Source organism: Lepidothrix coronata, unplaced genomic scaffold (genome assembly GCF_001604755.1).
Source record: "Lepidothrix coronata isolate B3197 unplaced genomic scaffold, Lepidothrix_coronata-1.0 Scaffold42, whole genome shotgun sequence".
NCBI classification, from domain to species: domain Eukaryota; kingdom Metazoa; phylum Chordata; class Aves; order Passeriformes; family Pipridae; genus Lepidothrix; species Lepidothrix coronata.
Window position 1 is genome coordinate 5,247,598 of NW_016690222.1, and position 25,435 is coordinate 5,273,032.

The window sequence follows — 25,435 nt, forward strand, 5'->3', positions numbered from 1 at the left end:
GTTTGTTGAATGGCATCAACCAATAAGCCTGAAGAAAGAGAACTGCTGTTCTCTCAAAGTTGTGCATATTGTATCATTTGCCTAAATGTTTGCAAGTATAGATACAATGTTGCAATAATGAATGGGGGTTCTCCCCGTACGTGCTAAGGTAAACAGAAAATCCAATTTAATCTCTCCTCTAAAAATGTACAGTCCAATTAAAGAATGCATTCATGGGCTAAGCACATAGAAGGCAAGAAAAGGAAAGAAATTCTAATATAAAAAAGTGGGTTTTTCAAGTCCTTTAATTCGTCAGCCAGTGTTTGAAGATGATTAATACTACCATAAATAATGAGGTTAGTTGTGCTATCAAAGTTGTAACTAGGAGTGTTTGCAGGGCTTGGCCTAACACATACTGACAAGAGGACTCAAATGGACTATAACTTACATTCTTAAAGATATACATGTATATGTCTTTACCTGTAACAGTTTGTATTTACAGTCAAACATGGCCAAGTTCTCCAAGCTTTTTCCTGGTTTATTGTGTTACAATAAGCACAAGTGAGTAGATGGGAAAAAAGACATTACATAAAATATGTCACAGATAACTAAAGACACACTGAAAATGCACACATGTATCTTTTAAAATTTAAGTTGGTTTTTATATCAGATATTTATTGAACCTTAATTAAGTCTGATTATTTTATTTCTAGGGCTTTTGCCATCTCTGGAAGCATTCTTTCACATTTTACTAAGATGATTTCAGGAGATGTCCAACAGTCCTGGTAGCACAAAAGAACAGCTCTGTACGTTCCCTTTGCGGGAATATGTGAACTGCCTTGGTTTCTTTCAAATGCTTATACATGGTATACCTGCTGGAAATATGGCTGTAAATTAACATGGGCTTAAAGGTCTAAGAAGAGTTTGTGGATTTTTTACTTCTAATTATGATGATGGCTGCATCATAGCGGTTTCGCTGCATTCCAATTATGCTTATCCCTCTGTGCACTACGGCCTTTACTGTGCTAACAAAGCATGCCTGGCTAACAGGCTGGAAACACCATTTGAAAGGACTATTTTACAGTGTGCAGAGACTTTTAGTGCTTAGGCATTCATGCTGTAGGTTGCAGATGAGAGCCAGTGTCTTGAATCACATCTCTACAAGTTTTCTCTCCAAAAGTGATGATTGATCTTCCAGTTGATTTTAGTTGAAAAGGAAGTTCAATAATGAGTCACAAATAATACTTATCTCCACCAATGTAACAACGATTAAGACGAGTAATACTTATTACCCGAACACTGACTAGATAATCCAAAAATGCAAACTAGTACTAAAAGAAAAATAAAAGCAGAGTACAGAATACCGTACAACAGCGGTTATCAGAAAGAAACGTTTGACTCTGTGCCACCGGTTTACATTGGTCTTTCAGCCGTAAGAATGAATGGAAGCGCCTTCGTAATCCCAGCGCTCACCTGGCGACGCCAGGAACTGGCTGTGCCTCCGCCCGAGCGGTGTTGGCCGCTTTAGGCCACTCTCAGCAGGCGCTCCCAGGTCGGGGCCACACCCCCAGCACGGCGGTCGGGGTGAGGGGTACGGGGGGCTCACACACACCCCTCCGCTACCTCCCCTCTCCTCGTCCTCAGTCCCGCCGCCGCTCTGCGCTCTCCCGGCCCTGGCGGCCCCGCTGACCGGCCGCCGCCCAGGGCGGCACCACCACAGGGGAACGCCCGGCGCTGCCCTGGCCCCGGCCGACGCCCGCCCCGCCGCCCGAGATGAGGCACAGCCCCGCCGGCCCCGCCGCCGGGGAATCTCTCGCGGGAAATACGCGTGGAGGGCGGCTCCGCGGCAGCCGCCGTGCACCTCCGGCGTCGCGCCAGTGGCAGGGGTGGCGCTGCCCACGGCAGCCGCGACCTCCGGCCGCCACTACCTGTTACCAGATGCCGCCTCCGCCCGTCCGGAGGCCAACACTCGGCTCCCGCCGCCCCGCCGCGCCCCACTCGCGCCCCGCACGCCGCCCCGGCCCCTGCACGGCGCGGCGGGGCGGGGGAAGCGCGCACCGCCACATCCGGGTGCCGGCGCTCTCAGCGCGCATGAGCGGCCGCCCCGCCGCTGCTGGGCACGGCGCCGCGGTATCGCTGCTGCCGCCGCCGCCGCTCCTCCCCGGGGCGCTGCGCTCCGCGCTGTCAGGCAAGGGGGAGCGACCGCGAGGCGGGGGAGGCGCCCTCCGCAGCAGGAGGAGGAGGAGGAGGAGGAGGAGGGGGATGGTTGTGGGGGCGGGCAGCGGCAGCCGCTGGCAGCAGCCGGGAGAAGCCCCACTGGTGACTGGCTGGCGGCACAGGCAGCTCTGAGGAGGCGGAGGGTGCCTGAGCCTAGCCGCGGGGCGGGCGACTGCTGCCGCGGGGGGAGAGGCTGCGGCGGCGGGCAGGGACCGGCACACACACACACGCCCACACACACGCACGCATACACACACACACACACACACACACACACACACATACACACACACACACACACACACACGTAGGGACAGGTGACAGCGGCGGCCGCGGCTGCCACGATGTGAGGCGGGCTGTGCGGGGGGCGCGGGGGCTCCGCGGAGGGGCGAGGCGAGGCAGCCCGCACAGCTCCGGCGGCGGAGGAGCGGCTGGGGCGGGGCCGGCCGGGCCCGCGGCGATCCGCGGCGGGCAGGGCGCGGGGCGTGGAGCGGCCGCGGGCGGCGAGTCGGGACCGTCGGTGGCGTCGCTTAGTGGCCTGACCGGCTCCTGTTTGCTTGGCTCCAGTCTCCGTCTCCGAGCCCGCGGGCCCCGATGAGAAGCGCCCCTGCGCTGCCGGACTGACGCCTCGCCGCCCTCCCCGCGCACGAGAAGGAGCGCGGCGCCCCCGATCGCGGGCCGCCCCTGCACCGCCCTCCCCGGCGGGGGCTCGTCTGCCGCCTGCGGGGCGGGCGGCGCGGTGGTGACAGCGCGGCGGCGGCGAGGCCGGGGGAGCGGGAGCGCCGCCGCCGAAGACCATGAGGAAATTTAACATTAGGAAGGTGCTGGACGGCCTGACGGCGGTCTCCGCCGTCGCCTCGGCGTCGTCCGCCGCGCAGCAACAGCAGGCGGGGAACCGGGAGACGGAAATCCAGGAGACGCTCCAGTCCGAGCACTTCCAGCTCTGCAAGGTGAATGAATGCTGCAGCCCCGAGCCGGCTGGCGGCCGGGGAAGGGGGCGCGCCGCCGCGATGGGCGCTGCGGGCTTTGCTCCTCCGTGCCGACCCTGCCGAGCCTGCCCGCTGCTCCTGTTTACTTGTTGGATTTCTGTATTTCGGGGGGTGAAGAAGGGAAGAAAGCGGCGGGTGTAGCTGTACAGGTCTTGCTGGATTTCTGTAGTCATCTTTCTTGGAGAGTCTCGGGGTTTGTCGTCTTCTAGTAATACTGACCATGTTCATGAAGGCTTCGTAGAAAGAGTTGGATGGATGGGGAAAGGAGTGATACCTAGCTGTAGCGCAGATGTGATTATCGCGGCATTTGAGTAGAAGCCTCTGCTAATGGGCCCGAAGGACAGGGGATCTGTTGCTCTGCGTTATTTGGAAATGCTTTTTTCCTGTTTCTTTACGCCTGAAAAAGGCTGTCGTCGTTTGTGGTGGTTTCACTGCAGTGTGTTGCCGAGTTGCTGATGCTGCTATTGCAAATCTTCTCTGGAGACAAAGTTCCTGTTTATTTATTTGCTTGTGTGTGATACACTAACTGCGATTTGTGTCTGCACATTTCAGAAAATGATGCAGCGAATTAACCACGAGCTGTACCAAGAGGAATAAAAGCTGATTTGAATATCAATGCCCATTTTTAATTTTGCAATGCACCCATGGCCTAGCTTGACATGGATGAGCTTGTTCATGGATTCTCCTACTTGTTTTTTCTAGTATTGCAGACATTTCTGCTGCTTTTGCAAGGTGTCACAAAGGATAGGGAAGAGAGCAGAGCTGTTGTCAGTTAGATCTTATTTGGTTGTGAAATACAGAGAGTTGTGGGGTATGCCTGCAACTTCAGTTAAGTAGAAGGAGTATATCAGAAGTTTGCTTTGTGTTTATGAGATCCTGGAATACCCCTGCTTTAAACTAAAGGTTTTGAAACAGAAAAGCTAGCATTTGTATGGCTTATACTGTGTGTCTGTTTACAGCAAAAATGAGAGTAGGTGACACTTTTATTATGTTCTCAATTCTGATGAATTGCAGCCTGAGAAGCATAATGGAGTTATTGCTTGGTCAATTACCAAATTAGTCTTGGCTAACTGAAAAGCTAGAAGTGCCAATAGCTTCATATTAAGAGAGAATCCCATTGTCGAGGTGGGGTATTTTTTGGTTTTGTTAATTCTGGGGCTGGCTGTTCTCTTTGGGGAAAGTACAGAGTGAGAGTTTGGTTCTGTCAAGCTCAGGTTGTTTTCTTTTTTCCCTGCTGAGAGAGGTTGCACTGTCATGTGGAGCCCATTGGATTGAAATTGAAGTGATTCTGAGAAAAGCAAGTCTTTAGTAATTTGTAATAGCTCTGATGGCAAGTCTAGCTTTGTTGCCAAACTTGCTAGGCGTATCTCACGTTTTAATAGTTTAGGGTCTTTGTTAGAGCTAAAAATAAGATTACTCAGGGAATGAAGTAGACGAAAAAATAAAATGCTGAGTTGATACAGTCTTTGTACAGAAGAAATGTAGGATTCAAATTAAGTTTCAGTAAGTCTGACTATCACTTGGTGCTCAAGGATGAATGAGTAATTATGACTGGAAAACATCGTTTATAATTGGTTCATGTAAGACAGCTGATTTTCTCAGTCTGTCATTTAAATGCTTTGTAGTTCCTTTTTAAATTGTGATTAACGCTGAATCCTGTTTTCTAACATACAGTATTGATTCTGTTTATTTTTGGTATCCTGCTTGACACATCATTACTGCGATCCTCTGACTTGTTAGACCGTACGCCATGGTTTCCCCTATCAACCTTCAGCCTTGGCATTTGATCCGGTTCAGAAAATACTGGCCATCGGGACTCAGAGTGGAGCACTAAGGCTGTATCCTTTTGTATTCTGAAGTGGAATTAGTGCACTTTATGCAAGTGATGTTTTGATTCAGCTGCTGGAACCCTTCAGAAGTCTGGTGGGAACCAGGTATGCAGGAGGGGAGAAAAAAAGCAAGCTCTGTTTTCTCTTTGTGGGTGGCTTGGCTGTTATGGTTGCTTTTTGTGTCAGTTCAAGTTGTGTTCATGATGTGAGGCATGGCTGATCAGTCCCCATTATCTCAAGTTAATATATACATTTTGTAGAGGATTACTAGTGTGCTGACAGTTTACAGCAGCTGACTGCAAATCTGAAGAGAGACGTAGGCTGAGCTTTATTTTGTTCTGCTCTGTCCTTTGGGATTGAAACATTCTGTGCTGCTTGCTAAGGGTGGGTTTTTGAGGTTTTTTTTTTGGTTGGTTTTTTTTGGGTGGTGGGCTTACTTTTACTTTTGCTTACTTTGTTCCTGAGATAAGCTTTGCAATGCTGTAGTTACCTGCTACTATTTCTGAGTAGCCAGATGATGGTTTCAAGTGGTAACAGTAAAGGGTACAGGAATTGTATCTCGCTAATAGTTTCCTAGTGACTGAGATAAGCGGAATGAATTTTTGAAATAAGGGCACCAGTAACCCTGCTTCCTTTTGTTCACTAAAAAGTGAACTACCCATATGTTCATAGCCATATGGTACCAGAGCCATATGGTACTATCCAAGCCATGTAACAACATATGTGTTTTAACTTTTATTTTTAAAAGATGATGTCCTGTAGATTCTTTAATCCACGCTGCTGTTGCCCAAACCTTTGCTTTTCAGCATAAGATAATTAATTGAATTCTTTGTTGTCCTAAAATTGGCTGAACTCTAAACACTATGGGGAAGGCTTAGGCCATCTTGCTAGAAAAATTGACTTAATCCTCTTTAAACTGTAGGTAAATATAATATTTTCCTTTGCTACTTATATTAGTCTACAAGTACACCTTTTTTGTTTCTTTCTGGAACATCACTACTGTCTGTAAGGTTAATTGCTTTAAGAGGATTGACTTAAAAGTTGAAAAACTAGAACTGAAAAACTAGATTTGTATTATGAACTCCCAAGGTTTCTTAATTCAAAGCATGATGAACAGTGATGACAATGCAGTGTTCTTAATGCTGTATTTGAAACTACCCTTAACTCCATAAACTGTTGTTTTGAAAAGGTCATAAAGTTGGTGTAAATAAAGAGTACAGTTCGTGTAGGTGATGTTGTTAATAATAATAAGTGAGAAAGCAATAAATAAGAAAGCAAGAGACATAAAAGTAAGGATTTGGATTGGAAGAAAAGGAGAGATGAAAATGCACCTATTTAGAGCTTGCCTATTATTTTGGGCAACATAATGTTGCAGTTTGGATAATGATGACTCAACAAAACCTGTTTATGGATGCTTTTATGTGACTACACACACCTATGAATTCTTGGAGTGTGAATTACTTTCTAAATAATTGAGAGAGCAATTGGAAAATTGTTGGGGAAGAAACAGTTACTGTGAGAAAACTGCAGAAAATGTATTTTCTAAAGATAGGGAAGAGGTTGCATGCAGAGGCTGAGAGGTTAGTGCTCCCCTAACTTGGTGAGGAATATGCTTCTCAGTACTTTGATACAGTTCTTGATTCGTGGAAGAACTGCTTAAAAGTCCTCAACCTAAGCTATAAACAGACAACACTGCAAAAGTTGCATCTCCTGTGATTACTTCCTCTTGTTGATGGAGGAGTGCAGGCAGAAGGAATAGACTTAGATTCCCAATACATATTCCCAGTGTAAAACCAGCCCCTCACTTTCTGCCTAATGAAACCAGTTTGAAAAGCACTCATTGGGAAAGAGTAAAGCTTGCAAGAAGTGCTTATTTCATTCTATTGCTGAGAGATAAAAACAGAGCCAAAAAGTGCTTGTTGACCCCCAGAATGATTTGCCTGCTAAGGTTTTTATGAATAATAAATTATGTGCAAGGGTTCATTAAAGTGGGAGCCACTTACTCTTTAAAGCTGCAAGAGTGTTTTTAATTGAAATGAGGTGTGGACTAGAAAGACTGAGTGTCAGTAAAGTGATATTAATTGAGAAATAAATCCAAAAGTGGGATCTTAATTTTCTTCTGTTTTCGTGCTGTGAGAGTATAGAAGTAAAGGAATGATAATGCTTCTTTCATTGCCTACCAGCAAATGGGAGCTGGGTATTAGTGTTTTCCTTGTGTCTTCAAGTATAGGTGAATCTTTTCAAGCTTTCACTGCTTTTCTATTGTAAGTAAGTGATCTGAGGAATTGGGAAACAAGTCTTTTTTCTAGAAAGGGTATTAAAGATAAAATATTCTTGAATCAAGGAATGAGAACCTGTTTGAAATTTCAGATGAGGAAATTAATGTTAAAGTCCTGATTTGACTTCAGGTATTTATCAGCTAAATAATGTCTTTACAGAGGTTATCTGTATTTGATCAGACTTCTATCTGGGTATTTTAAATTCAGAACCAGTATCGATCGGAACAGGTGGAATTTTCTTAGCCACACTTGTCTCATTCTTCTTTATGAGGACTGTAACCACTAGTGAAAGAACAGAGAGACTTCTAATACACAAATACTAAATGTTGTCTCTAGTACTGTTATAGTGATGTGTAAAAATAGAACTAAAGCTTTTTCTGAAAACACAAAATCTGTGGATGCAAATATACTATCAGTTCACTGACTTTGTCTTTATCTCTAATAGATAAATATACTAAATAACATCAATGCTGTATTGAGTTCACTGAATCCACAAAATAATTGTAAAAATGGAAATACCTCAACTATAGATGTCATGTTTCCCTAGTTGAACTGAAGTAGAATTACTACTCTGTTAATATTCTTTGCCTCTAGGCTCGATGGGTTAAAATTGGATGGGAGTGTTGTGTAGTTGGTAACTTAGTGTGCCAGAGGTATGACTGCCTTTCCATGCCTATAACCAGCAGTTGGTTCAAGATCTTGCAGTTTTAAGAGGGAGATAAGTCCATAAAAATACGAGGAGAAGACTGCTTTTAGTGTAAAACTTAAACCTAAAGAGTCATCAAAGGTGGTTTGAGATTATTCACTACCTTAACTTCAGCAGTATATTCCTTGTATTCCTTTTAAAAATCTTGATTCTACTTCCAGAGTTACTTAGGAATATTTCTAGCTCTTTAGCTAAAAGACTAAAAAGTGTTTGAGGCAGACTGGTGTTACTCAGGTATTAACCTTAAATGGAGAAGTATTTTTTCCCTCTGTAGAAAGGAATACTTTGAGCAATTACCAGCAAAGGCTGTGTTCTGTTTTCAGCTCTGAAGAACAGCTTGGTTCCTTTACTGTGTATGAGGAAAAATTGCAGCGAGTAGCTTAGTAGAATATAAACCTTGGACAGCCAGCTGACGTGACCATCTCCCTGACATAAGGATCTGTTGAAAATAGTTGTTTGATTCTGTTTTCACTGTTGCAGGGGAAATGGAGTGATGAGGTAGGCAGAAGGGCAGATGCACGGTGCTGAGTGACATAAAATCTCAAATGATTTGTCACAAACAGTTGCACTCACCTGGATATGCTGATCCAGTTGTTCCTCTGAGTATGTGGTATGTGATGCTGATTGGAGGACACTTGTTCCAGATGCTTGAGGTGTTTGAGTCTTGGCTTGAGCCTGCCTCTAGTGTGGCACTTCTGCCTCGGGCTCCCCCCTTCTTCACAGTGCTGGATTTTTGTGGATGTGATCCCCACAGGAAGCAGTTGTGCTTTCTATTGATTTCAACCTGCTATGGTCAGTGTAAGCTGCTAGTGACCTCATTTGTCATTGCAGGTCAATGTCTTTGGCTTTCTCCATACTTGAAGGGATTTAGCTGCTGTTACCAGGATGGCTTTTGCCGTTTGATCTGCTGTTGCAACTTGTGAGATACCAAGTAGTTAAAAGTTCATCTATGCTTTGCTTCTTTTCCATGTGCATAATTGGCTTTGCTTTGTTTTCTCAGCAGATATAAAGCCTTTTAATGAGTTAGCTTAGTATATCTACTCATGGTTTAACTTGATGTCATTGGCTAGACTTCACCCCATGACATCCAGACAATGTTCAGTGTCATAGGTAATAGCCCTGCTTCCATGCTGTCCATTGCTGTCTCTCTTCTACTTAACAGTCCCTCTAGAAGTCCATTGTGATCTGAGCGGGGTGGCATATAAACTCTAAAAAGGCTTAAGATGAAATGGACTTTTTCAGGACTTTTTTTTGTCTTTAGGATGATGTTTCCTCAGAACTTTAAGTCCAGGGCCCTGTACAATTATTAATTTAATAGTCTGCTGAGCTTTTTTGTTTGCTTTTATAAGGTAGAATAAACTGTGAAGCTAAAGCAGAGGAAATTGAAGTAATTCTCATGCCCTCTGCAATTTAACTGCTCCATATTAAACAAGTTTCTTCATTTTTCTGCACTTTAATTTCTCAGTAGAAAAACTAGAACAATATATCAAATGAGATGTATTGTGATTGTCTGCCAACATGAATACAATATCTTTATTGATGCTTCATGACTTAAAAATACACATTTACAGCTTGAAGCTCAGCCTATCTCTTGATAGAAGGAATTCTTAAAAGGAAGACCATTGCCACTAGAAATTCTCGAGAAACCTGTAGAATAACTGTTGTACCTTTCACACAGACCAAATTGTGCCTCAGACTCTTTATTCCCAGCAGAATAGGTTATTTAATTTAGCTTTTTCTTTCTCTTGGAAACCAAGTTCGCAGGAAGGAGAAAAATTAGATTGTTTGTCATTCTGTCATTAAATATCTGAAGATTCCAGTCATTCTGAGTGTCTGTTACTTTCTCCACAGACTTTTATGTAAGAAAAAGGCTGAAGTTTTTATGTATTTGAGGTGTATAAAGCTTGCTTTCTGTGATTTCCATTCTCTGCCCTTTGTGAGAACTCAGAACTTACTTTTTTTTATCAAAATAACCTGGGTGTGAAGTTCCACGCAGTCAGTTTCTGAATTCTCTGGAGCTCTAACAAAATACCATTTCAAACTTGTGATGTGGTTATATCCATTAAATGTACTTTTCCTTTGGATTATTCAGACTATGTAAGGCAGTCTGACTGTGATTTTTTTCATTCTCATGGAAGCAGGAACTTCAGATATTGTATATTGGGTTTTTTGTTTTGTAGGTATTTTTTTATTGAAGTAGTTCTACACCTGCTCTTTCTCTGTAGTAGCTCTACGCTGGCAGTAGGACAGTGGCTGGAGTTGTTTACAGTATGCAGAGCAAAGATTTCAGTTTTTCAAACTGAAGTTGACACAGCTTCAATTGGGACACTGGACCACATGAATGTGGGTGATCCTTTCTGACCTAAATTATTCTGTAATTCTTTCCTTTCTATGAATATGCCCAAGTTGAACTGAACTACTCTTTTGTGGATTGTCAGGGTTTTTTGTCATTCGTACACTGAAGAAAATGGTCTCAACCTTTGTAAGTAGTGTTCTGGACTTTAAACAAGTATTCCCGTTTTGGGAAGAGTACTTTGGTAAAGCTAATAAAAATATTGCAGTAGTGTTATGCTGGACAGACTCTGTGATTATTTATTAATAAGAAAATATTTATTGGCTACCTTGCCACCCAATTCACGTAGAGTAGTTTAAACAGGAAGAGTACTTAGCTTAAAGTATACGTCAATCTTGTCACATTTCCATTTCTTTTACCATTACTGCTTTTCTTGTCATATCTTCCAGCACATAATTCATGTGGCTATCATTAGTTCTCTTATATCTTTCTTTCAATGAAAAATCTCCATTCTCTAAATGAAGAAAATAGCTACCTTTGGATATTCTGAAATGAAATATGGACAAAATAGCATGATGAGACATCTATGTCTTAAAAATGTATGGAATTAGAACAACTTAGTCCTACACAGAGAAAGCTTGGACTGAATTCTCCGTAACAAATAGGATGGTGTACTTTTTAAATCTGTGATTTTACTTACTGGGAGACTTGGTGTGCTGGTTTTGGCTGGAGCAGAATTAGTTTTCTTCACAGTAGCTGGTATGGAGCTGTGTTTTCTATTTGTGCTCAAAACAGTCTTGATAGTACAGCAATATTTTCCTTATTGCTGAGCAGGGCTTACACAGTCAAGGCCTCTTCTGTCTCTCACTCCACCCCCACAGTGAGCAGGCTGGAGATGCACAGGGAGTTGGGACAGGACACAGCCCAGGACAGCTGACCCAAGGGATACTCTATACCATATGGTATCATGCTCAGCATATAAAGCTGGGAGAAAAAGGAGGAAAGTTAGGTTGTTTGGAATGATGGCATTTGCCTTCCCAAGTTATTGCTATGGATGATGAATCCCTGCTTTCCTGGAGGTGGCTCCTGCCTGCCCATGGGAAGCAGTGAATGAATTTCTTGGTTTGCCTTGCTTTTGTGCATGGCCTTTGCTGTACTTATTGAACTGTCTTTCTCTTAAACCATGAATTGTCTCTCTTTTCTGATTTTCTCCCCCATCAAACCGGGGGAGTGAGCGAGGGCCTGTGTGGAGCCCAGTTGCTGGCTGGGGTTAAATCACAGCAGTCCTTTAGGGCACCCAATGTGAAGCTCAAAGGGTTTGAGATAACGACAGGTTTGACTGGAAATTGCCAGATTGAATTTATAGCTGTAATTGCTGATTAGCTATTAATTGGCAGGTGCTTGTAATGAGCCTTGCTTGCCTGACAGTATATTAGTCTAGTGCTTGTTAGTGGCTGGTTTTTGCTTTCTCTGCGTGCTGTGCTGCTTATCACCTTACTGTGCTGTGCCTGGGCACATTCTGATAACAGCAGCGGTGATGCGCCTGGGCTGGCGGATGGCCAGGGACGCTCTGACGTGTCTGTGCTGACGGACTGGACTGGCTGCAACTCCAGTGTGAACTCAAAGGGACTGTGACCTGTGGATGAGACCATGTGGGAGCAGCTAAATCTTGAAGTGTCTGTGAATAACCCCATGCCAGAGCAGGTACATCTTGAAGTGTCTGTGGCTGTGTCTGTGTCAGTGCAGCAGCGGGAATACCTCTGAAAGGACTGAGGCCCAAGGATAAGTCTGTGCTGGAGCAGATAGAACTTGAAGCGTCAGTGGCTGTGCCATGAGGTCACGCTGGAACACCTCAAAGTGTGTGGCCATGGATAAGGCCAAAACAGAGCAGGTATTCCTCTGGAGGGACTGCAACCATGAGTAAAGCCATGTTAGAGCAGGTTTATTTCTGAAGGCACTTTGGGTAAGGCCATGCTGGAGCAGGTGTATCTCTTAAGGCATTGTGACCCAGGGAGAGGGTCATGGTGGAACAGGTGCACCTCAGAGCAACTGTGGCTGTGGGGAAGTCTATATTGTAGCAGGTCTTTGATTTGAAGAATTATTGCCTATAATTTAGTTCTACTAAAGCAGCTTTTAGTAGTAATTCCTTTTGTTCAAAAATACCTAAAGTATAACTGTATTGAAACTCGTACTGTAATTTACAAAAATGAACTTTACAATGAAAACTTCCCTCTAGGTATTTTACCGACAGAGCAGAGGCTTAATGGCTAAAGCCTTGCAGCTTCAAACTTGCTGGGTCATGGTGAGCCCGGGGAAGGAAATCTTTGGAAGGCAGGCAAAGTTTGCAAGGCTGCAGGTTACTGTAGCACTGGCATAGTCTCTTTCCTTGTACATCGTAGCTATTTGTGAAACACTGAGGTGGTATGGATAGTGTGATCTGATGATGTTAGGATAAACTGTAATAGGAAATTGGCTGACTGGGACCCAGCTTGTGCTTACTTGTGGTACACTGATAAACTCACCAGGATTTTAATTCAACATTTTAAAGGATTTATTCTTTCTTGGTCACTGTGGAAGGGCTTTTAGAACTGAGGTAGCATTATTGCTCCAGGAGATGACATGAGCAGTTTTAGTGAAGTTATGTCCGGAAAAGTAGAAGCAGCTTAAGATTTGAGATGTGATAAAGAAAGATTGAAGCACAAATCAAGGTTGCAAACCCTTCCTAATGAAACTTTGTTTGACAGAAATTTTGTAACTGCATTAGACTTCTAGGTGTCCAGGTCTCTTTGTTGTACAAAGGTTTCTCAAGGCAAAGATAAGTGTTCTTACAAAGTAACTTTAAGGTGACTCGAAGTGCTCTCAATTGTTTTTTTGTTTCCTATTGCTCTTCTAGAACTGTTTTTTGTTTCTTAGTTTAATGGAACATTAAAACATTAAAACATAAAATGCATTATTTATCAGAGTCCCATAGCACATCTTTTTTTTTTTTTTTTTTTTTTTTTTTTGTAGGCTTATCTGTGTAGAAGCTCAGTGAAAAACAGAATAAAACTTGTACATTATTACATTCAATATAAAGTTAAATGTAACTGCTGGACATCAATTTTGGGAACAGTTCACTTTGTCCTTGATCTTAGCTAACTGGTAATGGTTTCACATTTTGAAAAATAGAGTTCTTCATAGTTTTGAGAGAGTTAAAACTATGGTAAGTCTTTATCTTTAATCTCTTGTGTCTTCTCTTTTCCTCTTGATATTCTCAATGTGACTCATCTTGGAGCGTACTATCAAACTGATCTTTATAATTTTTTTGAAAAATGCAGATTTTTAATTCTGAAAAGTACATCTTCTTAAGTAGACAAGACACTGCTTTTCCAGAGATCTAATTCTTTGACAGATAGTGATTTATTTATTTACCAGTGGGAGGAATAAGTTTGTGGTACTTGTGAGGCAAAACCGCATATGAAAGCGCCTTGCTTACCTGCTGCCAGTGTGCTGTCTGTCAGCAGCTTTTGAAGTTACCTTGTTTTGCTGAACCATAAGTTTCAGTTGTGGTGTTGTAGTTGGTACTCCAATGCTAGTCTAGCGTAGCCTCTTAGTATTCAACTGGCGATACCTTAGTGACCTTTTTCATGTCAACGCTTCCATCACAGGCACTTGATAATTGTACAGCTTACATGTTTATCAAAGGGAGCACTAAGTTACTACTACTGTTGACTTCCAGTGCAAATACAGGTGAAGGTCTAGTGACATAATTTAAATCTGTCGGTAATATTTGTATCACTGAATTTAGGCACAGTTTAAAATAATGAAGGTTTTGGAAACAGCTAAAACTGAAATATTTCAATAGAGAGGACTGGTAGAGTGGTGTAATTCCTTATTTAGTAAATTTCTAAAATGTGTAGCCTCTTTCAGCCTGTGGGGACTCTTACTGAATCCTGATTTCTCTTGATTTTTACAATACTTTCATGAAATTACTTTTTTCTGTGGCTGTCATTTAGTTTGTTCTGACACACTGATGTTTGCTTTAAGACTTTCTGACAAAAATGAGAACCATTTTGTCTTACACTTAAAATCTCTTCTTAGTAAGAGATTCTAAAACTGCTTTTGTGTGTGAGATCTGTACAACTCGCTGATAGCCTTGGTCTGTGTACTGCTTGTTCTAACTTAATTCTTGCAAAGATTTAGTCTATTTTGAATCCTTAAACTTTGCTTAAAAGAAATCTAGTAATTGATAGTGCTAATATTGAGGCAGCTATATCAATTGCTGAATTAAGATTGATTTTAGTACTGCATTAGTAAGATTTTTTTATTAAAGTTCTGGAGTAGGTCCTCCCTAGTCTTTTGTCCACAATAGTTTTAATCTTACAGCTTCTTACTTGAGAGATTTTTGAGATTTTTTCATTTGCTTTGAATTCTGAGGGCCAAGAGTACTGGAAGTAGGTGAAGCTTGAAGTGTGTGTCTGCTAGTATAGAAAACAAAGTGCAAGATGAAATACTTTGAGAAATGCTAGGTTCACAGAATCACACAATGGATAAGGTTGGAAGCAACCACTGGAGGTCATCTAATGCAACCTCCCTGCTCAAACAGGGCCCCCTAGAGCACATTACTCAGGATTTTATCCAGATGGCTTTGTTAACATGAAACCAAAAGTTTTTGTAGTAACAATGATACTGATAATGTAATACTTGAAAAAGGGCAGTCTGAAGTGTTGCAGTTTACAAAATCAATTACTTGATCGCTGTTGTACAGAGAGAAGTTTATAGATCGATAGAAATAACTAGAGGCTGCTTTATTTACACATTTTGCTGAATATCATGGTATTTTGTTTCATAAACACTTTAATAAGGTAGTAACAAAACCTAGTTTCTGTTGGGAAACCTGAAGCTTAATTTCCTTCTAAGATTGAGATAATATTATTGCAGTGGCCATTGCTTCCATGTTCACATTAAGTTTTAGCCTGGCCCACTCAGCACACAGAGTGCTCTTACAAGCAATGCTGGTGGAGAAAGGAAGTTAGGTTCTCCACCAAGAAGGCTATAGATCAAACTCACCCTTTTATGAGGTATTTCCCGTGGATTCTTCAAGAAAAAATTGTCTTCTCCTGCTTCTATATTCTTTTGAAACTCTTCACAGGAGTTTAACTTTGGAACTTTGTAAGCTAGGGAACTGAAAAACAGATACAGATCCAAAGGAAGCAAGACCTCTGTACTTCTGCTAAGTGAGCTGTTTTATTTTGTGTGATTCCTACTGTTTCAAGCAGGGGATTGTATTTTGTAGCCTCTTGAAGCTCCTTCCAGGCTTGTACTCTGTATGTGTTCAATTAATATTATTAGATTTTTGGTTCACATGAACATGATAAATTTAACACTTCATGAGTAGACAACTGAAGAGGTAATCCAGCTGGTGTCCAGTGTTTTTGATAACAGTTTCTACTAAAGACTCTTCCTCTTTCCCATCTAGTAACACTGATTTGTAGTCAGCAGCAGCAGATGGACAAAAGCGATTTGCATTTTTCTACTTGCTCATTAGGGAAAAATATAGAATGCTAATTTTTTGTGATCACTTAATGTTGAATTGATAGGATTAGCATGCCTGTTTTTTTTAGCATATGCTCTTTCCAGTCATACTACCTTGTTAAACAGAGCAGATGTTCATCTTCACAGTTGAAAAACATTCTTAACTGAACTTTGTAGTGTTGATATTAGAAGTACAGTTACTAAGCTTTAGTGATGCTTATTAATATGCAGAATGGGCTGCAGAGCGATAACGCACCTAGCATTCCCTTTTATATGTGTTCCAAACCTGTGTAGTAAACTGATGCAGTGAGATTAGCTTCACAGCCACCCTTAAATATCAGATAAAAAGGAAACTCACAAAACCCTCTCCAAAAAACAATAAACCCCCAAAAACCCAAAACTCAACCAAAACCAACAATAAACTTGCTGGCACGGTGAATATCCTCTCATTCTTTAAAATAATTAAATGAGTAACATAACATTTTAAAAAGAAATCTTGTTACTAACCTGGAAAAAGGGTGGCCTAGCTCTTAAAAGTACAGTCTTTTTAGTAATGTCTCCATGTTTTCATAAGGGCTGTTGGTCAAAGGAAATAGTATTCAAGTAGCAGTCACTCACAAAGAATACTACTGTTTTCTTACACGTATTTTGTACTTCTCTATTTTTCAGTTTAAAAAAAACTAAATAAAGGCATAGGTCCAAATTTTTTTCAATTATCCACAGTTTATGTGGCTACTTAAATGTGATGGTACTTGTTTTCTTAAAGACATTGCCTGTGGAAGCATTTTGAATATAGTCCTAATTATGTTAATAGTCAAAGGGTTAGTAAAAAAAAGATAAAATGGGATTTATAAGTGTTTTACAGGAGAGGCAGCAGGCGTGAGCTTTTATAATATTGTTTCTTTTCTTACTGGAGTAGCAAAGGACGAAAACTACTTTTGAAGTCTGGCAGTATAAAAGAATTTTTTTTTTCATATGAATACTCTACTAATAATTTCCAGATCAAATCAATGCATTCTGGGTTAAAAAAAATATAATAGAGAGGATGTGGTATTTTCTGACTAAACTTTATTGACTTTTGATGATCTGTTCTTTCTGCTGACAATTCCCATGAGAGAAGCAGCACATTAGATGCTGCTAACAGTGACGTTTGGTTACAAAATATTTAGAAACTGCAGTTTTATATTTTAGCATATCATAACCAGAAGTCATTCCAGTACTTTGATAGTCATGTTGTTTATAAGACCAGTGCATGCTGTCATTTCCACTCTAATTTTTTTGATGATGTTTTTTCACCCTCTTTTACTTCCTGTAGTTTTCTATGAATAACAGATAGCTTTCCTGCATTAAAAGAGAAGTTTCAGTTATCTATAGCACATTCGGTGTAGTATTAGTGCTAAAAGCCCTAAAGTCCTCTGTTAGAGCAGTTTGCAAATATGATTATACAGAGAGAAACTTAACTCCTACAGATCTGCAAGTATGTAGACATCAAGGCTGGTGCATAGCTGTATTTGGAGAGCTAAGTGATCAATACTTGAACGTTAATATATTTGAATGTTAACATTAATTGCTGTTGTAGGAGACACTGCTAGGCTGCATGAACCTCTGACTTGAATCAGTATGGTGGCTCCTTTTCATTGGTCTGACAGACTCCTGTCAGAGGAAAGAATTCCTTTGAAGTTGCTTAACCGTGTGGTTGCACAGACTTCATTTAAACTCAGTACTTCACGTGGTAATAATTTTTATACACACAAAAATTTCTTAGCTTTTCTGGTTTGTTAGCAAGGAAACATCTTTGCTCCTTAAGCAAAACTTGAGATGCCTGAATGAACAGTTGATGGAAATATATTTCTGGTATGGTAAAACATGAATTTCCAAGACTGCTGAAGTGGTGTAGTGGTGAGTTTAATGTCAAGGCAGCTGCTGTGCAAACAGGAGTGTGGTAATCACGCTGTAATCTGGTGATGTTCTCTGCCTTCAGTTTTTCTTGTCTGCAATGGAGGTTACTGTTGTAATTAGAACGGAGTGCTGGGCAAGTTCAGAAAACAATGGCCTTGAGTAAGTTAAAGGAGAAATACTACTCTGTACTATTCTTCAAATGTCAGTGTGCTACTAGAGTAATTGTAACCAATTTGACAAAGAAGATGCTACTAATGCTTGCTGTTGCAGTCTTCAGCATTTAAATTGGTGTTTTTAGGAGTATAATCTCACCTGCCGTAGAAAAGCTCATACAAAGAGACTGTTCTTGCAAAATATTTCTGAAATTTATTTGTCAAATTTAGTAGACTTTGGTTACAATATAGGTAAAATATTTTAAAACATAGTTTGAAAACTTTGTCCACATAGGTTGTTCTACAAAAATAGAACCCTAAAAGTTTCAGCATACAGAAGACTCTCTACCTTTCATTGTTTGCTACAGTACAGACAGTAACTGTAAATTATACAACTGTACTTAATTTGGGGGCGTTCACTTCTGATGAAATTATACTCAGGGATACTTGGTTCTAGTATTGTCTTAGTGGTTTAATGGAGAATCTTTAAAGATGATCAGTGTAAGTGTGTTCTGTATGAGTGATACTGAACCACTATAAATATATCATTTTCAGCTCCCAACAAGTAGCTCAAGGCTGGTCACAGCTATTATTTGGTATGTTACTTCTCTAGTTGTCTTTTTTGTGTATAAGGCTACTTATAGATGCCATCCAATGTACTATTTTTGTTTATGTTTGACTGGAATACATGTATTGGTCTATCATGGCAGTTTTTAATAAAATAGACTTCATCCTGGATTTTAGCAAAAAGGCACTAGTTAATGTCCCCTTTTTCACTTTTATTTGAGGAGATTTTATGAAGATACTGTTTCTTTTATAGTTGCTGTTTTGATTTATTGAAAATCATTGGTTAATAGAAATAATTTCTGCTTGTCTTTTGAAATCTCATCTGTATTTATCTTAAACATATGCAGTTCTCAGTGTCTGTATGACTGGTTTCTTTTTCTCAGAAAATAATTCTTAAAAAGTACTACTTCACAGTTTTTCAGCTATGCTTTATAGTACTGCTATAGTGCTGCTACTAGTAGTGTAAATTATAACCCTTGTCTGTGAATAGTTTCCAAGGATGTATCTGTCCTGGGTCTCTGATGATCTGGGGTGAATGATTTAACTCTTTCCTCTTTCTTCTTTGCTTCAAGAGGATCGAGTTTGTGTATATATGTGGTTTGTGAGGAGGGGTGAGGCTTGTTTCTGTTGAAATATTTTTCTCTCCTGACTCTGCAGTTTTGTTACCTCATGGTGAATTTGAAGGCTGTCAGACTCACAAATTTTAAAGAGTCAGACTGAATCTATGTGGGAAACTGTAGGTGATTCTTGTTTCGATATCGTAGTTCTTTCAGCTGTTCCTAGAACAACAGCTTTCAGCTGTTGGGAACCTGCGCATTAGTGGGAAAAATGAGTAATAAACAGAGTTCAGGTTGCAATGCTTTAGAGTCATAGAATCAACCAGGTTGGAAAAGACCTCTGAGATCATCAAGTCCAACCCTTGATCCAACACCACCGTGGTTACTAGGCCATGGCACTAAGTGCCACATCCAGTCTCATCTTAGAAACCTCCAGGGATGGTAAATCTACCACCTCCCTGGGCAGCCCATTCCAATGTCTGATTACTCCCTCTGTAAAGAATTTCTTCCTGATATCCCACCTAAACCTCCTCTGGCACAGCTTAAGACCGTCCCCTGTTGTCCTACTGCTGGTTGCCTGGGAGAAGAGACCAACACTCACCTGGCTACAACCTCCATGTATCAATCAGGAGGTTTTATAGTCCTTTGTTGCAAAAGAAGTTGGGATACGTTGCAGGCAAAACGTGTCCAGACTTGTAATGCTTCAAAGAACTAAAGGGAATCTCCATGCAGTTGGCCAGAAAAAGTTCCCTTTTTATAAGGAAAAATATGCTTAGCTTTTTCTCATAATGCGTATGTCACTTGAATTTAGTTCTGGTGGAATTCTTTACCATCAGGAAGTTTAACTCTTCAATTTTTTTTTTTAATTCACACAGAGCTATTGACCACTGTAAATATACAATGGGATTATTTGTTCCTGTTTAAGATTGCCATTCTGGTATGCTAACATTTGAAAGAAGAAATAAACTTTGAATGGTACCTTGTAAAGGTAGTGTTACTCTCTTCAAAGTTTTCTAGCAAAATCTTGGAAATAATAGTTTTTTCCCCATGTTTGTTTTGTGAACATCACAGGTGACTTTTGTCTGAAAGATACTAACTTAAATGCTTACTATTCCAGCTTATATCTGAGCTTCATGTGTTTTTACTCCCCATCATGCAGAGCATATATAAAATTCCAGAGGTTACAGCTTCTAATGAGTTATAGTAACTGGGTGATGATTACATCTGTTTTCCTCTTGTATTTTTGATGGAAGGTGTTACAGAAGTGAACTTCCAAAATTAATTTAATTTTCTCTATTGCTGAATAGAAAAAGCTGTCTGACACTCAAAACATTAAAGCAAATATTTTAATCAAAACACTTTAAGAACTGATTTACACTGTATAAATGCAAGTTCTCCTGGCTCAAAGAAGGTCTGAACTGATGAGGCTACAATGCCACATTAATTTTAATTATCTGGATTTGCTGCTTAGAAACTATCTTGAGTTTGGGTGAAGAGTCCTGTTCCAGACTTTTGTCTGAGCTCCTGGATATTTTCATGCTATGGCATTTCTGAAGTGCTCTTTTCCACAGCTGAAAACTTCCCTAGAGAAGGTAGGAAACCCCATCTATTCAACATTAAAACCTCCATAAAAGTCTAGACTGTGGTTGTAGTCTACCTCAAACAGTGAGTGCTTGATTTTTTAATATTTTTGGTCTTGTTTTAATTTTCTTTGTGGAGGTAGTGCTGTGACTCGTGGTGATGATAGAGGTTACTTTTTTGGAATATGCATGATTGTTAGGTTTTCAAACATCTTTTAACTAAGCAGCAGCCATTTCATTTTCTTGAAGTGGTTCTTGTGTACATAAGTTGCTGACGATTCCAGTGGGAACCAAATTGCTTCAAAAAAATAGTTCAGACTTTGTTTTGTATTTAACGACAGTCATTTTGAAGGTAGTAATTTTCTGAGGAATCTGTATTTTTCTTCAAGCAAATCTTGCATAGACTTACTCTTTACCTTGCCTTCTCATTTTAAAAAAATTGAGAGGAACAGCAGTGGAAATGTGAATGTCTTCTCTTGGCATTTGGGGAGCAGAGTGGTAGTGAAGGAGATGGAAGTGGTGTGTGGAAAGGAAAACCCCTACTGTTTCTGTAGCCTTTATTTTACTATGCAGCAAGTGCACACAAATAGTCAGGTTTCTTTAAACCACCGAGCCCCTTGACCCTTTCCTTGCTTCTAATAAATCAGAGGTCGAATTATTAAATTCCAGTGCTTGCATTTTTTCATAAGATTATCTTATTCATGCAGAAATATTGCTGGATATTTCCGTTAAGCTACAGGATTGTGGAAGAAACTTAGAAGTGCTGAGCAGCATAAACAGGTATAGCTCTTTGAGGGCCTTGAAGCAATACAGGTGTCTTTGAGGGGCTTGGAGCAATACTTTGCTGTATATGGCACTTCCTTCAAGCCATAATATGAAAAGAATGGGGTTTTCCCTTCCCTTGGAACTGGAACAGTTACGGGAAGTGAGTTGCAATATATGGATATCCATTATTTTGGATACTTTCATCTGGAGGAAAGACAGACATTTTGCCTGTGAAACCTGCTATCATATGATTCAATCTTGTAGTATTATTACCTGTGTTATGTAACTTTGGAAATGCTTCCTGTGATTGCATGCACCATTTTTTACAGAGTTTCTTGTTTTAGGATGTTGAGGTAATGCTTTGGATGGATTATAGGCCTAATCTGGGTTTCTCCCCTCTTATCAGCTTCCTATTTTAATAAAATTTACAGCAAAGTATTATCTGCAGGAAGGATGTATGGGAGAACTAACTTGAACTGTGTGCTTTTCTGTTGATGATCTGTTTTCCATCTTGTAGTATTAAACTGGGCTGTGTGTGCTTGGAAATCTTGTAGCACTGTTTGAATTATTCCCTTCCCAGTGCTAATAAAAGCATTTTGCTTCTGACATCCACAGCTTGTACAAAACAGAAGCTCTGTGTTTATACTCTCGTGGGAACTCTTTAGCACTGTGCAGTAGTGCATTTCTTAGGGCCAAAGAAAGGACCCATCTGAAGTCCTCTAGTACAATGAGAAATAGCAAACTACAGTATCTAAGGTGGCACCTGCAACAACTTTTAAAAGAAGAGTTAAGATGGAATAGGTAGTGTTATTTTTAAAGCCAGGGTTTATATCTTAATAATATTGAAGAACAGCATGTTTTATTGCTGGTTTTTTTTTTTTAATCTGGCCATGTAGGTTTCGTTAGTGACCACTCATCTTTTTGACATTTTTAGATAAAATTTAAGCTAAATAGTGCAAAACATTTACAATAGATGTTGAGCTAGTGCATTAGCTTTTAAAAATAAATTACCATCATGCATTTAAGGAGATGTGAATTAAGGTTGCATAAGCAACTTCTGGGGACAATGTCAACCTTTTAATAGTCCATGTCAAGTTGGATTTCTGGTAAACACAAGCCATAAAAATACCGCTCCATGCAACACTGATATGCAGCTGTTTTTGTGGTGTGAAGTGGAGCTATATGTAATAGCACAAATTTCTGGACAAAATAGCTAAGTAAAATTACAGGTATTTCAACAAAACAGTAATTTCTTTTAATGTTTTGGCATATATTTTTCCACGTTCTGTGAAAAGCACAAAAAAATATAAGACACTCTAATGACCAGGCGTTGGGTTTGCATATTTAAAATAAGAGTTCCAGCTCCATGGTACCCATTGTTTATGTGAGGACATAGTTTCCTCTTTTGATTTTAGTGGAAGAGTGCCATCTACTGAGTTGTTTGAATTGTACCTTAGTTTATTTGTGATGGTAATTTTGAGCAAACTTATAAAATTGTCACTACTGCTTTGATAGTAGTGAAATAGTAAGTTTCTCAGTCCTTTGGTGATATGCAAAACTAAACATTATGCTGTAGTGGAACCTGAGGAGTCTTAAAATAAAATGGAAAATACTTGTCTTAGAAAGAATGTGTTACAAAATACTTAGAGTACCAATTAAAGGATAGCTATTGATCACTTACGCATGCTTGAGGCTAATTTTAAAATTATTTAGTGTCATTTTGAATGAAGAATATTTAAGATGTCTCTACTTTTGCCTTTAAGCAGACAAGGGAAACTTTCTCTTAAGACCCATTTATTGCATTTCATTTGTATTTTTGGCATTTAGACACTGCTAGCTGAAATACTTAAAAAGCAATAGCAGCAGTACTGCCTGTGAACATCACTTTGGGTATTTGGAAGATTTTACAGCTTGTGACTTCTGTGAGTCTGGGGACAGATTGTAATATCAAGTTGGTATAGACAGAAGAGTTAAATTTGTACCTACCACCTTAATTTGGGGTCTGATTTTCTCCTTGCCTATACCATGGAAATGTTGATACTTCTAATCTATGACCCTCTTAGTGCTTTGACAAGTGACTTTGCTGGTAACTACTTCAAAAAGCTGTGTAAGCAAACACATGGTATACCTGCATCACTGTATTGATAAAACTTCCAGTGATGAAAGAAACTTTCTTCAAAAGGATGTTTAGAAGAGGAAATTATTTTAGCACCATCATTGGTACAATGCAAAATGGCGTGAGAAGCAGAAGGGTAGATTTAAGCCTCATACACAAGTTGAGTGATAAAGGTCGATTGGTGTTGATGGACAATAAAGAATTGGGCAAGGATTGGCAATGTTCTTTGAAGATGTTTAATTGTCCTTTTATTAGATAATATCTATGGTTATTTATGCTTTCATAAGTTAAGTATATAAATTCACTTAGCATCTAGTTCTAGAACATTATATTTGATAATGCTGCTCTTGGCAATGTCTGTACGAAGTATCTGGACTCTGGGAAAAAACATCATTCTTATTCCAAGTATACCTTGGAGTATTCTTGGCCAAGAAGCTGTTGATGTAAGAGGAAAAGCCTGGCTAATTATTAATGTTGTGATATAGTAGGATATCAGGATACCAAAAGGATGGATGAGGTAGGATATCAGTAATAACACGTTAAAATTTGACATGAGAATTAAACTGGATTAAATGGATGACAGATGAGCAGTACTTTAAAGCCTGCAACAGAATACAAAGATTTTACTTCTGAATTTTGATGGAGTTCTTAAAAAATGCATAATTATTTCCTGGATTTACTGTTGTGTATGTAGTCTTTGGAAAAACTTTAGTGAATTAGCATTTCACCCATTTCACTGCATCTGGTGTAGCCAGAAGAAACAGTGTAACAGAAACAGTTGTAACAGTGTCCTACTCTTCCCCTTGTGTTCTGCTGTTCTTCTCTTCCATCCCACTGAGAAAAAAATACTGGATTAGTCATCTTCTTTGCACTGTTAGTGCTGAAATACAACCTTTAGACTAAAGTAATAGAATCTGTATCAGAAAGTGAAGCAAGTAAAATCAAGGAAAGCCTGTAGCCCTTTTAGTTTCTTGTTGTTTGGTCTAAATTGATGTTTTTACCTTTTCATTTAACAGCATGCTTTGCCATCTGTGAATTGTGCATATAGAAACTTATCATTAAAACAAATTTTGTTTCTCGTTTAATTTTAAATCACAGGGTTTGGTTTTTTTCATCCTGTTTGCATTTGTACTTCTCAATTATGTCTTGTTCCAATGAACGATTGCCTCTCACTGGCAGCTCTGAGAAAAATTCTACCAAATACAACCTCTACAGAAAATTTGCTGACACTTTTTGTAGCTGTTTGGGAAATGCTGTATCTGTGCATTTTTATTTAGGCAACTTTGAAGTTTAAGAAGAGCTTTGACTCCTATTTGTTGTTGTTAGAAGATGGAAAGGAAGCAGAATAGACCCTCAGTAATACAGGAGGAAGTAGTTAGTGACCTCCTGAGCCATTTAGGCACTTATAAGTCTATGGGACTGAATGAGATTCATCCAAGGGTACTGAGAGAGTTGTTGGAAGAGCTTGCTAAGCCACTCTCCATCATTTATCATCAGTCCTGGCTAACCAGAGAGGTCAACTGGAGGTTGGCCAATGTAACACCCATCCACAGGATGTGCTGAAAGGAGGCTCTGGGGAGCTAAGGCCTGTTGGCCTGACCCTGGTGTCCAGGAAGTTTATGGAACAGATAATCTTGAGTGTGATCACGTGGCACATACAGGACAACCAAGGGATCAGGACCAGCCAGCATGGGTTTAGGAAAGGCAGGTTCTGCCTGATCAATCTGATCTCCTTTTGTGATCAGGTGACCCACCTAATGGATGAAGGAAAGGCCGTGGATGTTGTTTTCCTTAAGTACGTAAGGACTTAAGTAAAACCTTTGACACTGTTTCCCGCCACATTCTCCTGGAGAAACTGGCTGCTCATGGCTTGGACAGATGCACTCTTTGCTGGGTTAAAAACTGGCTGGCTGGCCAGGTCCAGAGAGTGGTGTTGAATGGTGTCATATCCAGTTGGTGGCTGGTCACTAGTGGGGCTTAGTGTTGGGGCCAG

At 40.3% G+C, this 25,435-nt stretch overlaps 1 protein-coding gene across 7 annotated transcripts in view; it reads left to right on the forward strand.

Annotated features, from left to right (window-relative positions):
• The first annotated feature begins 2,966 nt into the window (after positions 1–2,966).
• Positions 2,967–25,435, forward strand: part of STXBP5 (syntaxin binding protein 5) — a 102,744-nt gene continuing 80,275 nt past the window's right edge. For all 7 annotated transcript variants that reach the window (XM_017813745.1, XM_017813747.1, XM_017813748.1 and 4 more), the window contains exons 1-2: positions 2,967–3,146; positions 4,926–5,023. In XM_017813745.1, the coding sequence (XP_017669234.1) occupies positions 2,994–3,146; positions 4,926–5,023 (251 nt within the window). In that variant the 5' untranslated portion in view covers positions 2,967–2,993. The remainder of the gene's footprint in view (positions 3,147–4,925; positions 5,024–25,435) is intronic.